Here is a 17,170-nt window from a genome sequence, read left to right on the forward strand (position 1 = left end):
AGTGACAAAAAGGGAGGTTTACTCTTAGATGAAAGTAAGCAGTATGTGGCCTATTACATAAAATGAGTTGGATATCCCTTCTGTAGACTGACCCATTCTTTCACATATTTTTGTATGGCCAGACTGCATAGCTAGGTGCATGATTTTATACTCCTGTGGCAATATGACTGAAAAAAACCTGAATTGTTAATCTTCCAATTTTGATATAGTGCTCAAAAACAATGTTGCTTTCCTTTCTAAAAATAAATAAAACTGTTTTAGCTTTTCATGTGGCTATAAGGTCAAGTTTAACATCCTCAAGCAGTAAACAGGGCCGGGGACCAACTCAAAGAGAAGTGACAGAAGTAACTGGATAAGAAAACCGTTGTGTCTCAACTTTGGAGATCATCTTGTTTCAGGCAGAAGTAAAAGAAACGTCGGCTTATAGGGACCAGCACTTTGCCACAAGGTCAGCAGTAAGTCCCTTTTTGTGTTTCATAAGAACACACGCAATGAATCTTAAAAAAGAAAAAACAAACACACATTTCAGGCACGTAGTTGATGAAAAATGTTTTATGCAGCCCATAAATCAACTTAACATTAAAGGTTAATTTATGTAAAAATATAGCTTTTTATGCTACCATTTAAAGACTGTGGTTGAATGAGAGCGGTCTCAATGGCGCAGGCAGAATTCACATGAATAAAACATGAGCATGGAGTGCTATATGAGCAATTTATAAGTTCTGAATTTAAGACCCCGAAAAACAAAACCAATACATCAGATTAATTTAGAAATATGTGCGCAAACTTCTGCTGTAGTTTGTCTTATCCACTGACTGCTTGACGTGACATTTGTGATCCCATTTCATCTTTTATGTCCTCAAGAAAACACATAAATCAATAGTTTTGGAACTGCATTGCAGTCATCCATCTGGAAAATAATTTTCTGATACAATATTGTATTTAAAGAGTGCCGCAGGCGCCGTCAACACGACTGCAGCTATTCTTCCCTGGCTTTAAAAATACCCTCACATCCCCAGGGTACACAGCGCAGCATAGGTTAGTAAATCCTTTAAAACCGTCATTTTGAATTGTCGCTTTGTTTATATTTGGGCCTCGTCCAACATCTGGGAACTCTGTGCAAAACTGATTGTTTTTTGTTATTAAAATAACAGGATTTCATAAATACCAAAGTCCTGAGTGTCTCTTTTGAGCTCCTCCAAAAACACAACCTTCTTCCTCACCACGCAGCCATAGCTGTACCCTGGAGAATGAGCAAAGGCAAATATGAGCTCATGAGTCTGCCGCAGATTCACACAGAATACAGCGTGACTTCCACACCAGTGCCTCACCTTTCTCCAGCCCATCCATAACCTGGAGCCTGATGATGTCACCTTTATGGAAACTGAGCATCGAGCGTTCATCTGTAACAAAGTTACGCTCTGCAATCACGTAGTCTGAGTCCTTGAGGGGGAAAAGGGGAAAAACACAGAAAAAAGAGCTTATTTTTGGTTTTTCTTTCTTTTTTTTTAAACAGCTCAAATACCTGCGTATGTTTTATATGTGTAATTGTTGTTTATCTTTGTGTATCTGGACGTTGGTATAACCTACTTAAGCTGAATGTTTCAGGTGAATTGTGTGTGTGTGTGTGTGCTTTGTACCTTTTTGATCTCATTGATGAACATGTCTATGAGGTGTTTGACTTGTGGTGCCTTGGTTGAGAACAGTATGAGCTTCTCATTGGTCAGATTGAACTCCAGCATGTTCTCAGATGGGATGGTCACAAACAGGATGTCGGCATAGCTGGAAAAAAAGCGGAGTAAATATTTTAACAACAAACAACAAAAACAAAACAAAATAAAACACACTATCAGACAACAGATTGGTGAGAGCTTGGAGATACAGGACTGTCTAAAAGTCTCGAGGCAACCGTCATTTCTTCTCAATTTTTTTAGGTGGTCTGGTTCTCCAGGCTTTCTGAAGACCATTCAAAGTTTTCCTTTGAACATTGGCTGGTTTTTCCCCTCATTTTCAGTCCTTTTCAGAGGAATGTTTTTTTGCGGCCTGATATATAAAGACATAATTGATTTCTTCAGTTTCATATACAAAAAAAGAAGCCAAAGAATAAAAGAAGTGTCAGGTAAGAAACTATCGATAGCAGAAAGTCATGTCCTAATAAATAGGAAAAACTATTCACTGACAATGGAAATGGTGACAGTGGAAAGAAGAAGGAAAACAGGGAGAAAAGGCTGAGGCATGGACTGAAAATCAGCAGCAGCAGCAACAGGTCTAATGGAGTCCATCCATTCTCTTCCGCTTACCCTTGTTAGGGTTGCAGGGCTGCTGGAGCCTATCCCAGCTAACTTAGGGCAAGAGGCAGGATACACCCTGGACAGGTCACCAGTCTGTCGCAGTGCTAACACACAGAGACAGACAACCATTCACACTCACATTCACAACTATGCAGTTTAGAGTTACTAATTAACCTAACCCCAGTAACTGCATATCTTTGGACTGCAGGAGGAAGCAAGAGTACCGGGACTCTGGGAGAACCCACACAAACACAGAGGGAACATGCAAACTCCACAAAGAGCCCTCTTGCTGTGAGGCAACAGTGCTAATTCGTTTGAGATGGGTTAGCACCAAATTTGAAAGTTTTTGGTCATCAGTATGTATAGAGGAGATCAAATGAGAGGTACAACAGTGAGTGCCTATAGCCATCTGTAAAGTAAAGGCATAACTGGACAGAAAAGTGAAAAACTATCAGTCACGGATTGGCTTCCCCAAGGCCCAGACCTCAACAGACCTCTTTTAAGCAGTGTGGGATCATATCAGCAGAGAACAGAAGGCAACCAACATCCTAAGAAGAGCTCTGAATGTCCTTCAAGGAGCCTGGAGAACTATTCCTGAATACTTCTTAAAGACAAGATGAGAAAGGTTTCCTAAGAGAGTTCAGGCTGTGTTAACAACTAAAGGTGTTCACACCAAATACTGACTGTCAAGTTTGTTAGAATTGTGCAAATGTTGCTTGTTGCATTATGTGCTGTATTTCCGTGTATGTTTGGTGTATTTGTCTGTGACATAAATCTACACAGAGACAAACAAGCACATACGTGTACGGTCTTAGGACTCGGAAGTAGTCTGGAGCTGTAGCACTGCTTTTTACAGTCTTTAGCAGTTTGATTCCACTGTGGGACACTGACAATACCTGCACCCCCGTTCCTACACTACCCTGCAGAAATGTAGACAGAAAAAATATAAAAAAGTGTTATTAAAAATGAAAATTCCCCACCGACTCAGAAATCATACTGCCCTAAGGATTCACCGCCAGGCTCACCGAGGCTGGGAAGAGTCGGGAGAAGTATATTTCCCAGGTTTCCCTGGCTGCTGTGACAACAGTTTTCTTTACGTGCTCCTCCACTGGATCCATATTCTGTCTGACGCCGTGCTTAGCTGCCATTTGCACAAAAAGACACACACAAACTCATGAATGTCAAAGAGATTCAAGCATACGATCTTAAAAAATGTCTCCCGGAAGAACACAGACTACCAAAAAGAGCTTTCATTTTCTGCCTTTCATCCCGGGTGACGCGAACACACGCCTCTGACAAGGTGTCATTTACTATCTGGAGGACAGAGGAGAGCAGAGAAGAGGAATTGTTAGAAATTATTAAGACGAATCTTTCTATGATCTTTGCGTTATTAGTTAAACTTATTGAGCTCAAATGGGTTGGAAATTTAAAAAAGAAAGAAAAGAAAAGAAAAGTTACCTGTTTGAAAATTAGATCCAGCACCAGGGGACTGTTGAAGCTGTCTTTGGGATAAAATACCTGTGAAGGAAAGGAAATGCGGTAGGAAACGTGGTTTAATAGTGAGGAGATACAGGTCAGAATAAGTGGAATTTTTAGGATTTATATTTGTATATGTGCTCACTTCCTTCCTCAGATACAGCCTCCAGGGAACATTGGTGTAGGTGTAGTGCTCTTCATTGGTCCTCTGATGAAGCTGCGTCTGGATAGTTTGTGTCTCTACTGGAAGTTCTCGAGAGACTGCATAAAACAGGTCAGATTATGTCTGTGTTACCTCCAGTCAACACTCTTATTTATACATGAGGATAGAGATGAGACTGTGCTCAGGCAAACCTGTGCTTTAAGCTACGCAAAGAAACTTTGCATTTCACTGCCCTCCTTTCCCTGACGTCCAGAGTAATTTATTATAGTTATCTATTTTGACGTTACAAAATGCAAGCATGACACAAAAGAAAGCAGTTTAACAACTGCTTGCAATGTTAAGACACCTTAAAATCTAAAAGATCATGTGTGGATCACAGAAACACAGAGTGAGGCAAGCAAATGATCTGACAGGACTATTTATACACATTGGGCTAACTGGGAACAAGGAATAGGAGGGGAAACCAGACAAGGGTGTTTATGCTCCCCATTTCTGTTTAGCACCCTAACCTGTGCTAGTTAGCACTCCACAGTATAGGGGAGGCTAATGTGAAGGCATTGAAGTGAATCTTTATGTCTGCTATTAGTTCACTACAGAAAATAGGGAAAACTCATTCCAACATTTTGTAAACCTTTTTTTTTAACAGAAAGTCAAACGTTTCTAATAGTTCAGAATCTATGTGCCGTCAGGGTCATGTGGGGTCTCACTGCTGGCTTGCTGTGACAGTCCCATTTCACAGCTGTCAATATCCTGACCTTTAGAGAGCTATTACAGTTGTCTCAGCTATTACTTAGTGTTTACAAGCAGGTAGTGTGGGATGTCAGGAAAATTACAACTGACAGTCAAGATACAAAAGCAAGCTGTTAAATGGCAAAGTGAAGAATACTAAAAGTCTAAAAGAACATACAGATCACAGAAAAACAGGGGGAGGAGACCAATGATCTGAGAGGGATTAAGAGGAGTCAAGACTATTTATACACACTGGGTTAACTGAGAACAAGGAACAGGAGGGGAAATTAGACACAGGTGAAAACATTCAGGAAGCAGGAAAAACGCTAATGCAGGGCAGGAAAGAAACCCAAGTGTTAAGTAAAAGTGGAAAGAGAATTAATGCAGACTCTGCATTAAACAAAAGAAATTACTCAGGTGGAACCATGACATTAAGACAGAAACAAGAAAGATGGAGGAGCAGACTGGCAAACACTGAGGAAACTAAGAACACAAATAACCAACTTAAAGAACAAAATGAATCCAAATGCAAGGACATTAACTATCCAGTGAGTAGGCCAAAACTTTATAATAACCAGATATCAAATTACTAGAAATCTATTTCAAATTCTCAGAGAAGCCTGGAACCATTAAAGTGACATTTCCTAGATGAGGTCAGGAGGACAGAGAAGTAGATAAAAAGAGGCAAGGAGGCAACATAATGACCCAGTAGTACCTGAAAACTGTTAAGAGACTCTTTTCTGGGTGCTTGGCCTTAACTTTATGTAACAATAAGCATATATGTTATTTTTTTAAAACATTAACTAAACACGTGGCATAGAGGTTTGGAGGAGAAATAAAAGCTTGGGAATTTCAACCACTTTATTCATAAAGCACTTTTCCAAATACATTATGAGTTACTTTATAAAGGCAAATTTGTCACTGACTGAACCAGTTTTACAGCTTAGAGTCCCCTGGTGAAAATAAAAAACACTCAGCTTTAGACTTGATCTAGTCATCCGAGTCCTTGCTGAGAATCTGGCTGGTTGGGCAGCAGTAATAATGCTCATAACCAAGCAATAAAGCGCTTAAAATGTGAATAATAAAATCTTAAAATTAATTTCCCAAGTGAAGGGAAGCTAAAACAGGGCTCATGTGGGTTTTTCTTTTTTATTCATCATTTATAAGCCTTGAAACACAGTTTTGAACTAAAATCAGGTTCTGCAGGTTTTCTGTGAGCCAGACAATATCTTCAGCACGTAATTTCTTCTTGTAAGGTCTATTTGATCTAAACAAAACAGAACTGCTCCCTCTCCTCTTTCCTCTCATCCCAGTTGGTCATGGTCGATCCTCTTTGAGCCTGAGGATTATAGGGTCCTGAGATGACTACTGTTGTTTGGTTAAAGCTGAGATTTTTCTAACAAGGGAAAGTGATTTAGCTTCATCTGTACACAAATCAGTGTATACCTGGAGGAGGTATGGGGAGGGGACGGGCAGGCGCTCTGGTCTTTGTGCTCTTGGTGGGTTTAAACCCTGCCTCTTTCACTGCAGACGCAGAGGGTGAAGCAGCAGCAGGACGTTTGGGCTGGAGAGACACAAAAACATTTTGTTATGTGACCTTTTACAGCTGTGGTCAAAAGTTTGCATCCACACAGGGGCAGGTGATGCTCAGACCTAAGAACAAAAGCTGTTAAGTACGGTGGTGGAAGCGTCACGCTCTGGACCAGTTTTGTTGCCAGTGGGACTGGTTTGCCTTGTGTGGATTATAGAAAATAAAAAAATAAATTCAAACTAAATTAAACCAGTTGTAGTTTTTTAAGTCATTAAAGCTGCATCTGTACAATCATTCCACCTTGTAAAAAGAACAAAATAAATTTAAAAAAATTAAAAACCTTGAATTACCATGACGAGTGGATTTAAGCTTTTGACCACAACTGTATATGCTGCTTGCATTAACGTGTGTGTGTGTGTGTGTGTTCACCTGTGGAGCAGGAGGGTTCTCCATCTGTGGTTTGAGGATCTGTAAAGCTTCATCGCGAGGTGTTTGCGCCTTCTTAAACTTCCCTTCTGGTCTCCTAAGTACAACCACACAGTGTCAACATCACACATTACGGTGCGCAGGGTTTTTCTACTACAAATACATCAAATTGTATAATCTGCGTTTATGTTTACTGAGTGTAAACACGATCGTTCTGGTGCTGCGTGCTTAATGCAGGCGTTAACATCGGAGCCGGTGTCTGTCGGTGCTTTGTTTACAGCGTGCGCAGTTATTTCTGTGTCTGCAGACAGCATCAACTGCTGTGCTGGATTTACAAGCAAAGTTTATTGTAGGAAAATCTGATCACCGAGCTGAGAGCTGATTCCTCAACACAGAACACGTGTTTGCGCGTGTGCATGTTTGTGTAGCCTCACCTCTTGCCAGGTGGCAGTGGGTCCGGCGGTGGTGGTGGAGAGTTGTATCTTTTAATGATTTCTTTTTAATGAAATAAAACATGTCAACAAAGGGTGGTTTCAAAGTTTTATACAATATTTCAAGAATGTCAAGAAAAAGACTCGCTTATTCACATGTGTGTGTGAACCTGTCAAAAATTGCAGTTACCTTGGATATCTTGGCTGGGGACGACATGATCTGAAGTCTGAGCTGAATACTTCACCACTTCTCCAGCAGGGGGCAGAGGAGACGTCACAACCGGGGCTGAGGCATCCGCAAAAACAGATTAGATTTCCTCTGCTCTCTTAAATGAGAGTTCTGTGAGAAGCGAACTTCTCTCTCACTCTCTTACCAAATTTCCTGACTGGTTTGTCCTTGTTCACGGGGATGCCCGGAGCTTTTCTCAGAGGGACGCTGTCCTTGGCTGACTGAGCCTGAAAAAGCCACATAGACACACACACAGAGAGAAAACAGAGAGTTTGCACTCAAGATTCTGCAGATGTTCAATGTAGTCATCTGCAATTTTGCCGGAGAAGTCAGTTTGGGAGCAAAGAAAAAAGAAGCTGACAGTGTTTTTGGTGCAGATAAACCTGTGGATAGTCTGCACCTGTGCATAATGTTTTTGGGGGACGTTTTTGTTGTTGATTTGTAACATTAAAAGATAGACATGCCAGAGTTCTGACATGAAGGAAGGTCTAAAATGAAAGGTATAAAACTGGTGGATCAAAGGACAATACAGTCAATGCACAGGGTGACATTTTTCCCTCTCAGATAACTATTTTCCCTTTGACCACTACAAACATGAGGATTTATAATAATGTAAGAGGAAAAGTCATATAGACGCTGAAACAACTTTACATATCTCACTGTACAAATCAAAGCTGCCATCCCAGAAATTTATGAGCTCGGAGGAAAAAAAAAGGGATGACCCGAGGATCTCATCACTTGACATGAACTTAGCGAATGTAGCGGAGACAGAGGGAGATATTCTATTCAGTTTGGTCTTTGAATGCCGCTGATGGATGGCTCTTAACTAGTGAGCTGAAATTTCGCACTGATGGAATGTGCCTCAATCCAATTTAACTGCTTCGCCCATAACCTGTCTGAAATTTTCTCCTCAGAATACTTAATACACGCCACTTTACTCAGCAACGTGTGCCAGGGAAATAAAGATGGGCAAACTGTGAGAGTAAATGTTTGGAGGTAGGGATTCTGGGCATCACATCAAAGGGAAGATGAGACTGGCAACTAAATTTGTAATTTGCAACCAAAAAAACAAAACCAAAACAGTAACCAAGGCGGACACCGAATTTCACCTTATTTTGTCTTTTATACCATATAATACGTCTGCGTCTGTGCATAAAGAAACGAATAAGGAAGAAACGTTTCGTCACTCATCCAAGTTCAGTCACAGCTGATTGTTCTCACCTTATAAAGAGATCTGTGTTTTCAGGGTGCTGTGCATTGTGTTTGTGAATCTGTTTATCTCTTTAATGAATTAGTGAGTTTTTAGCTGAGAGTTACGGAGGATTGCAGACCCAGAGTAACCTCCACGAGTAAAACTAAGATATCAGAACCAAAGAAAAGTTGCAGCCGCCTCCGCAGCAGCTGTAGTCGCACAACTGCTTCACCCTCATTTGTCTGAACATTTGAGAGTCACTTTCAGATGCGCTTGATTTCGATTGGCTGATTAGGCATAGAAATTAGTATGTTTACTATTGCAGATCTTTGGTTGATGCATTTATGTGTTTTGGTTTTTATATTTGTTGTTTTTTTTGAACCAGCTGCTGCTTATTATCCTGACAACACATATCTTCTTTGTATTTCAAATAAACTGCTTCTCCTGGATAATGTCTCCTGTTGCTTTAAGTTCACGGCAGCCTCTTTTATACACTCGCAGTGCTGGAATATTACGCAACGTGTCAGTGCGAACTGTTTCCTCACATGTCTCGGAGTTACTGACCTGTGCTGCTGGGTTAGCTTTGTCAGTTTTTGTGGAGGCTGGCTCAGGGTTAGGGTTGGCAGGGGAGGCCTGAGGCTGAGTCTGGGGACCGGCAGGAGGCCGAGCCTGAGGCTGTGACGGAGCCTGAGCAGAGAGAGGATGGGGGCGAGGCGGGATGTCTGCTGCAGCAAAGGGAGTTGGGGTGAAGTTGGCGTAGGGGCTCGGTGGCATGTTTGCATACGGGCTTGGCGGTATGGCAGCATACGGGCTCGTGGGGGCATAAGGGCTCAGAGGGTGATGGAACAGAGGACTCATGGGAGGGCTCGTGATCGGGGAGGTGGGCGGACTCGACACCGGGCTGCCGACCATAGCCATGGCTTGCATAGTCATCTGTTGGGCCTGAGAAACAAGAACATGACACATTACATTGGTAGCAGAGAGCAGTGGGATAGATAAACAGACGCGGATCCAAAACCGAGGCGCACCATGATGACGGCCTGCTGGTTCACAATCGCCTGCTGCTGCTGGGACAAAACAGCCTGCTGGGCATCTGGAGGAAAAACACAGTAAACAGGATGGAAAATCATGTTTGATGATTCCCCCCCATCATCATCATTCGTTATACAAACCAGGTGTTACAGGTGCCACTGCAGCAACAGGAGGCGACATCACACCTCCCACAGGAAGTACTCGCACAGCTGTGAACACAAACACACACAGCCATCCAGTTTCTGTCAGATGTTAAGTGTGTTTGTTTTATTTCACACGCTAATCATCTGTCAGGACTGTGGAGTGCGAAGGAGTAAATATTTAGCATGTGTGTCCATGTCTGTGACTGACCTCCAGGTGGAGGCGGTGGGCCCGTGGATGCTCCTTGTTGATGCCAACCACCACCAACTCCCCCAGCTCCCTTCATCCGGCTGGATAGTCCTCCAGCTGATTCTACTTCCTGTGAGGATACACAAGCAGACTTTAAAACCACAGGCTGTATATAAAAGATGAATATAATCACCGTGAGGTCAAGCACCAAAGAGTCAAAGTCATTTTTGCTCTAAATGTATTAAGAAACACTTGAAATACTTCGAATTTGGATTAATCGCTCAATCACACCTGTTGTCACTGATTTTCGGTCCAGCTCTTGTGTAATTTGTATAATTTGGCAAACCAAAGGCATTTTCTCTGCTTCCATGGCTTTTTCCACAGCCATACTTCCACTCAGACCATTTCTAATGAGGTTTCAGCAAAGTTCAGCTTCCTCAAATTTTTTAAGGACACACTGCACACAGTGCTGAGGTAAAGATTTTCAGCTAACAGCTGATGCACAAATACCATTTGATCCCATTCAAACTCTTATATTTGTCATTTTTCATAGATACAAAATAAGAAAATGGAACAAGTGCCTAAAGGTACAATTTAAAAGTAGCTTAACAAAAAAATAATTCCTCTGAAAATGTCAGGTTCAAGGTCGAAACTGATTTTTTTTTCTTTTTTTAAAGCAGCCAATCTTCAAAGAAAAACTCTGAAAGGCCTTCAGAAAGCCTGGAGAACTGTCCATTTTAAAAATCACAAGAAGGTCAGGCTGCTTGTAAGCAAATGTAGAGAAAAGAGGGATAGCTCAAAACTTTTGCACAGAACTCTCTATGTATATTTGTATGTGTGTATATATTTAAATATATATACAATATATGTATGTATCTGTGTGTCTGCTTGTTGAAACAGCATTTGTGCTTACAGTATCTTAGAGCGAGTGACTGTCTGCTGTGTGATCAGAGGAATCTCCCTCTTCAGTGTGCAACCGTTCCATCAGAAATCAGCCACTGACCCATAAAGTGTGTGCGTTTGTAGGCCATGTCTCATTAAAAAATAAGCCCTTCATTTGCCAGAGTGTCAGTCCCTCGTAAGCAGATCCCCTGGGTGGGAAATCATCGTGGCGATCTGGTGGCTGTGACAGTTACGGTAACTGGGTAACGGAATAGGTTGCTGGCCGGGAGAGGTCTGTAGAACACATCTGATACATGCTAATTCCTGTCAGCCACATCCGATAGCACGACTAACATTCACCACATCGGCGTCCAGAGGACTGGCCGGCCGACAAAGTCACGCATTCACTGCAACACTGCCCTGACAAAAGGCTTTAACTCAGTCTTCAGATATTCTCTGCAATCACACATTTTAGATGAAGAATAAGTGTTTTTACTGCTGTAAGAAAACAATTTTCAAGTGAAAAAAGCTTTTATCTGGCACAACCAGGCTAAAAAACATAAATCACCAGACACACTTTACTAAATATCCTCCTTTCTAGAAACATGCCCTAATTCCCAGTCACAGTTTTGCTGTAATTAACTTGGAGCTCACAGTTTGTGACAAAGACGCTCAGGCTTTTGCTATTAGGGCCTCACATTATGATATTCACTCTCTACCAAACTCCCACTGAGTCTCGTGTCCTTTTAAATGTTCTCAGTCTCTCGATGACGCCTGTTGAGAAGGTGATGTAAAACAATTATTGTTCTTCTTTAATTAGACTTTGCTCTCTTTAATGACTTTTGTCCTTACTCTCATTTTATGCACCATCCAGTTATGTTTTGTATTATATTTTTACTATTATTGGTGGAAAAACTGTGGAAAAAATGGCTGCAAAATTACAAAAAGGTTTATTGGATCAAACACTAGACTTTCTGAACATCTCAGACCTGCACGTCCATAGGACAGACCTGAAATTGGGTGCTTCTATTGGAAATTGCTCTCAGAGGTATATTCACAACTGTCTGTATGCTAGTGGCAAAAGTGCTCTCTATATGCATTGTACATCTAACTGACTTTTACCCAGTATACAGCTCATTCCTTGAAGGCACACTCCATGCCCACTTTCTAAAAATAGAGCTCTACAGAGATTTACAGTGACTGACAGTAAGTGGTTGATGGAGGAGTCTGCTCGCATGCGCAAGTGTTTCAGAGTGAATGAATTATGTAACTTACTCCAGCTCCGTCAGACAGCACAGGGTCAAACAGGCTGTCAAGATAACGATCCATCCCTCTGTGAGGCTCCAGGTCTGAGAGAGGGGAGAGGACTTTGAAGTCTGCTCCAGTCACAATCAATATGTGCACACATATGTTTGGTGTAGTGACGTACCTTGGCTGATTGCATCCGAGCTAGACATGGCTGTAGATATGACATCATCGTTCGTGTTAAAGCCACCCCCCAACAGGCTTCTGTGGCACAATAAGAAAGAAAAGGCTGTTTAAAACTGGTGGCGACACCTTTACAGACTTTTAAAATGTCCTTTAAAGTTGTTTAAAGGTTTACTAACATGCAAACAATTAGTTATGTACACATCCAACAGTTCCAAGCAACTTTCATGTCTGTGTTTTTCTGGGAAGCTCCATTTTTGGTCTTTACCAACTGTCTTCAGCTAATAAAAGCTCAGCTTTGTTAACCAATGAGTCACTATTTGTGCTACTGCATTTTTATCTGGTGCCGAGCAGGGAGTGTGCAGTTGCTTTTAAGCAGGGGGCAACCTCTGCGATTGGAAAATGAAGCCAAAGAATTGGTGTTTGAGGCTGGATTCAAAAGTGAAAGTCAGTCCCCAGAGACTCACATGCCAGAATATCCAAATTCACAGCAGAAATCGACATGTTTCACCCTGGAACAAAAACCTGTTCTGGTCTCCATAGCAAATTTCTCAGTTCGTGACAAATGTTCAGTCTTCTTATTCATCTATTTAATTGCATTAATGATAGGTGGATACCAACCCAGAGAGCCATAACCAATAGCTACCTGCTAAGCTTCTCTGACAACGATCTGACAAAGAATACACTTTGAAGTCTGGGTGAGATTTAGCATTTTATTTGTATGCTACACAGTATTAATTAGCAAATATCTGTGTTTTTCAGATGCACTTTGCTAGCCAAGCTTGCAAACATTAGCTGATTATGCAGCATTCTAATCACTCAAGTGTCCCACTTCCAGCTTAAATAAAAGTAAGACAGCGACAGACAAAATGCTAAAATCTAACTTTTAAAACGTGGCTTCACAAATGAATCCCTGATGTCCTCATCCTGGCAACTTCCATCTTTTATATACAGTCTGCAGCTTAAGGAGTTTGTTGTTTGTTTGTTTTTTTACTTCTTTTTTTTTTTGCTGAGAACAGCTACAAACAATATTTACTGTTGTTTCTAACTGAATCACTCAGTTTGCAGGTACAGACAAAGGAAAGCATAATTTATAACTATACTAACCTTAAGCATCTTAAGTTAAAATACCTATGAGGCTGGAAACTTTTTGTATATTATTTCATCATACTGACATTTCAGAGATGTATCAGGTCAAGGTGGAGTTGTTTTTAAATCATCATGTATGCTTAGGTATTTGGGTTTAGTGGTTGTTAAATGATAAATATCTGGGGTTGTGACATCAATAACAGGGCAAGAATGAAGAAAATCTAAATTTGCAGTAAATAAATCTATATTAACCTTGTTGATGTGTCCCTTAATGTTAGCCTTTTGTGAAATATTTAAAGAAAATTCCAGTGGGAAATTATTTAAAATCCTGCAACAATGGATCCAAAGAGCCTTGGTACATTTTTAAATGGAATTTGTGCTACCAGTGGAAAGTTGAATATTTCCAGCAGGCCTGAAGTTGTATCTCAAAAGTATCTCAAGGTTATGAGTAAGTACAGCACCAGAGAAAATGCAATGTGTGTGTGTGTGTGTGTGTGTGTGTGTGTGTGTGGGTGTGTGTGTGTCTTACATGCTGGCATTGGCCCGCACTCTGGCTGGTTCCTGTGCAGAGATGATGAAGTAGCTGCTGTGTTTGGGGAAGTCAGCAGGAAGTTCCAGATCTGACATCAGGTCCAGAACGTAGTCTGAGCCCTCTAGCTCCACCCACTGAGCTGGCTCTTTCAGCAGCACCGACCATCCTCGACGGCCCTCCACCACACCCCTAGACACACATACACACACAGAGGCACACAATACAAGACTGTAATCTGTTCACTTGTCATCAGCTTTTCTCTTTTCAGCATTTCTACATTACCCAGTGAATTTTGTGCAAAGATGCTACCTGTGTTGTAAGATGTCTTTGGCCATCTCTTCTCCTGTTGTCCATGAGTGCAGTGGACACAGAAAGGACACACCTGAAGAACAAATGTCCCAGAGTGAATAAAATGAACTGCTACATGCTGTGTTTGTCTTCATTCTCCCTTCTGTATTGCTTAAACAAACTTCTCAGCGCCCTCACTGGTGTGTTTGGGAAGATTCCCACAGACACCAGTACAGCAAACAGGCACAAACAAGACCAGTGAACCAGAGCGAGTATCAGGTGTTGTCTAATCCTCAGCGGACTTGCCACGAGGCTCGAGGACAGATTGGCTGAATGACAGGTGGAAATGAGAGAGAGAGACAGCTACCGCTGTCATGCTGGAGAGTGCACACATTGACAGGGCTCAGGGGGAAATAAAGACAGTCGAGCTACAGGGAGTCAAATTGTACCAAATGACCAGTTCAATAGGTTCAATAATAAGACCACAACTCCTCCCATACAGATATAAATGTGGCCAATCTCACATTTTAGATGGTCTCCCGCTAATTTTAGATTACTCCGAGGCTTCAACTTTAATTTATCTTTGGAGAAAAGGACAAAATCGTTTGTCAAACACTGTGGGTGGTGAGCGATGATTGTGTCGGTGTGAATAATGGCAGTGAATAATCTCCCTTGGACATCTCAGGACATTACAGAAAGATTTAGTTTTCACAGACCGATCCTGGGTAATAAATTCACAGTGCAATGCCTGCTGAATGTGGGAAAAAAATAGGACCATTCTCCTACATCATGCTCCTGACATGATACTTGACACCATCTAGTCTCAGTAAAGACTGAGACATGAGTCATTTTAACCTGGTTTTTGCCCTTTTCCCATCTTCTTTTACAAATAGGTAAAAAAAACAAACCCGCTTCCAAAGAGCAATAGAAGAGCAGCATCCTCACTGAAAGTGAACCAGAGGTACACAAGGAGGTGATCCTGAAAATGGAGATCCTCCAACTTTATATCAGGTAAGGTAACCTTTGATTGGCTCTCATAGTTATTATGTGTGTACATGTTGCACAGTGTTGCTGCACCAGATTAAGAGCATTCAGTCAAAAAGGCAAAGGGTAGTTAAAAAAATTTATAAATGCAATTTTTTCAACATCCTTTTTATCATCTCCCTTTTTGCTTCTTAGCAAGTTTTACAAAACGACAAATGATTTGAAAATAGGATTGAGCTTAACTAAATTCAAAGAAAGTGAATATGCTGACTACAAATATAGCTGGTAGACCCAGGCTCCGGCTCAGGGGCACTTTGACACATCTCTAAAAATATAAACAAACAAAGCAAAAAAAAAAAAAAAAAAAAAAATTATATATATATATATATATATATATATATATATATATATATATATATATATATATATGCTTGCATTCTCTTTCATAAAGGTTTTCATTGTGTGTTGTTCATTTTCTCACCATCGAAACAGTGCACGTGCAGAACCGTGTGAGCTTTCTTGCGATTGGCGGTCCACTCCAGTAGGCAGGGTGGGTACGTCCTGACATACTCTGGCCCGACACTGAGCCTCTGCAGGGCCTGAAGCAGACGGTGCTGGCACACACAGTCATAGCCCTCCGGCCCATAGTCAGACACAAACCTGCAAAACAACAACAAGCATGAACAAACACAAGTATCAGCACAACCACAGCAAAAATATACCAAGGAGCAAAATACTTCAAAAGAACATATTAATTTAGAGCATAAAGATCAATAAACTGTTGCTAATAGTGATGGATGGTTTATATGTTGCAGGCTCACGTCTTACTTCAGCAGGTACTTTGCAAGCCTCTGAGAGGGCAGGAAGGCAGAAAGGCAGGAAGAAAGCAGGAGCCAGCCGCGCTCTGAATTTAGGATGTTAGGATTCCTCCACACCTAGTGGTACAAAAGACAGCAATGAAGTAAATTAAGAAAATATTTAATTAGTAATATAGTTTATTAGTAGACACAAAAAGTGGTTCTTACTTGATTTGCCACCTGAACCAGAATCTCATCTCTGAGGCTGGGATTGGCCAGTCCTCTTTGGATGATGTAGTTCCCAAACAGATTCTCCTGAGCCCCGTTCAAGTTTGGGTCACCCATGAACCTAAGTATCTATTAAAGGCACGGGTAGTTGGTAGTTAAGACATGCATAAGTAAAACTCAAGCCCCCAAATTTATAGGTTTGGTCAAAAAAGGTTTTACTGATTTTGAACAGTTGATGTCCAATTAAACTGATGGTTAAATCAACACAGATACAGTTAGAACCACAAGTGTTTGGACCAGGACAGATACTAAATCAAGCAACTAAGATGTGATGGAAGTGCAGACTTTGAGCTTTAATTAAGTGGTTTCATATAAATATTAAATGAACTATTTAGGAACTACAGCTATGTTTATGCATATTTCCCTCAATTTATATAGTTTTATTTTTAAAACACCAAAAACTGAATGTAAAGCACCTCAAGGTGCTTTACATTGTAAGGTAAAGACACTACAATAATAGAGAGAAAACACCTGCAATCAAACGACGCCCTATAAGCAAGCACTTGGTGACAGCGGGAAGGAAAAACTCGCTTTTAACAGAAAGAAACCTCCAGCAGAATACCATGACCGGTTTGGGGTGAGGGGAGGAAGACAGGACAAAAGAGACACTTTGGAAGAGAGCTAGAGATTAATAATAACTAATTAATAATAACAGAGTGGTGTGAAAACACACTGTGAGTGAAAAGAGGTAAGTGAAGAAGAAACAGTCAGTACTTGATGGGAAGCCATGAAGGAGCCTAGACCTATTGCTGCATAACTAAGGGCGGATTTAAGGTCACCTGATCCAGCCCCAACTATAAGCTCCATAAAAAAGGAAAGCTTCAGCAGCTGCTTGATGCTTGCTTGTTTGTGCGTCCCTTTGCATTCAGTTTTGCCTTCACTAACTGCAAAGCATACTCAGCTGGGTTGAGATCGGGTGACTGACTTTGGTCACTGAATAATATTTTCTACTTTCTTCGCCTGGACAAACTCTTGGGTTCCTTTAGGTCACTATCCTTTTTCACTGTGAAGCACTGTCCAATCAGTTTTGCAGCTTTTGGCTGAGTCTGAGC

The 17,170-nt window shown here is 41.2% G+C and overlaps 1 protein-coding gene across 1 annotated transcript in view; it reads right to left on the reverse strand.

The window, feature by feature from the left end:
* Window positions 1-17,170, reverse strand: part of LOC147327503 (unconventional myosin-XV-like) — a 46,295-nt gene that overhangs the window by 9,733 nt on the left and 19,392 nt on the right. The window contains exons 33-56 of the mRNA XM_086295166.1: window positions 16,059-16,187; window positions 15,862-15,968; window positions 15,515-15,693; window positions 14,071-14,143; window positions 13,759-13,950; window positions 12,142-12,221; window positions 11,988-12,061; window positions 9,852-9,960; window positions 9,641-9,709; window positions 9,497-9,561; window positions 9,033-9,410; window positions 7,422-7,503; window positions 7,238-7,333; window positions 7,051-7,111; window positions 6,620-6,713; window positions 6,106-6,223; window positions 3,913-4,028; window positions 3,750-3,809; window positions 3,530-3,605; window positions 3,317-3,432; window positions 3,093-3,211; window positions 1,641-1,782; window positions 1,332-1,443; window positions 1,169-1,243 (exon numbers count right to left, since the gene is read on the reverse strand). Coding sequence (XP_086151292.1) covers window positions 1,169-1,243; window positions 1,332-1,443; window positions 1,641-1,782; window positions 3,093-3,211; window positions 3,317-3,432; window positions 3,530-3,605; window positions 3,750-3,809; window positions 3,913-4,028; window positions 6,106-6,223; window positions 6,620-6,713; window positions 7,051-7,111; window positions 7,238-7,333; window positions 7,422-7,503; window positions 9,033-9,410; window positions 9,497-9,561; window positions 9,641-9,709; window positions 9,852-9,960; window positions 11,988-12,061; window positions 12,142-12,221; window positions 13,759-13,950; window positions 14,071-14,143; window positions 15,515-15,693; window positions 15,862-15,968; window positions 16,059-16,187 — 2,722 coding nt within the window. The remainder of the gene's footprint in view (window positions 1-1,168; window positions 1,244-1,331; window positions 1,444-1,640; window positions 1,783-3,092; window positions 3,212-3,316; window positions 3,433-3,529; window positions 3,606-3,749; window positions 3,810-3,912; window positions 4,029-6,105; window positions 6,224-6,619; window positions 6,714-7,050; window positions 7,112-7,237; window positions 7,334-7,421; window positions 7,504-9,032; window positions 9,411-9,496; window positions 9,562-9,640; window positions 9,710-9,851; window positions 9,961-11,987; window positions 12,062-12,141; window positions 12,222-13,758; window positions 13,951-14,070; window positions 14,144-15,514; window positions 15,694-15,861; window positions 15,969-16,058; window positions 16,188-17,170) is intronic.

Source organism: Aulonocara sp. 'chitande type north' Nkhata Bay, linkage group LG6 (assembly GCF_057382095.1).
Source record: "Aulonocara sp. 'chitande type north' Nkhata Bay isolate Kocher_YH1m ecotype deep benthic linkage group LG6, A_spYH_male_GT1.1, whole genome shotgun sequence".
Lineage (NCBI taxonomy): Eukaryota > Metazoa > Chordata > Actinopteri > Cichliformes > Cichlidae > Aulonocara > Aulonocara sp. 'chitande type north' Nkhata Bay.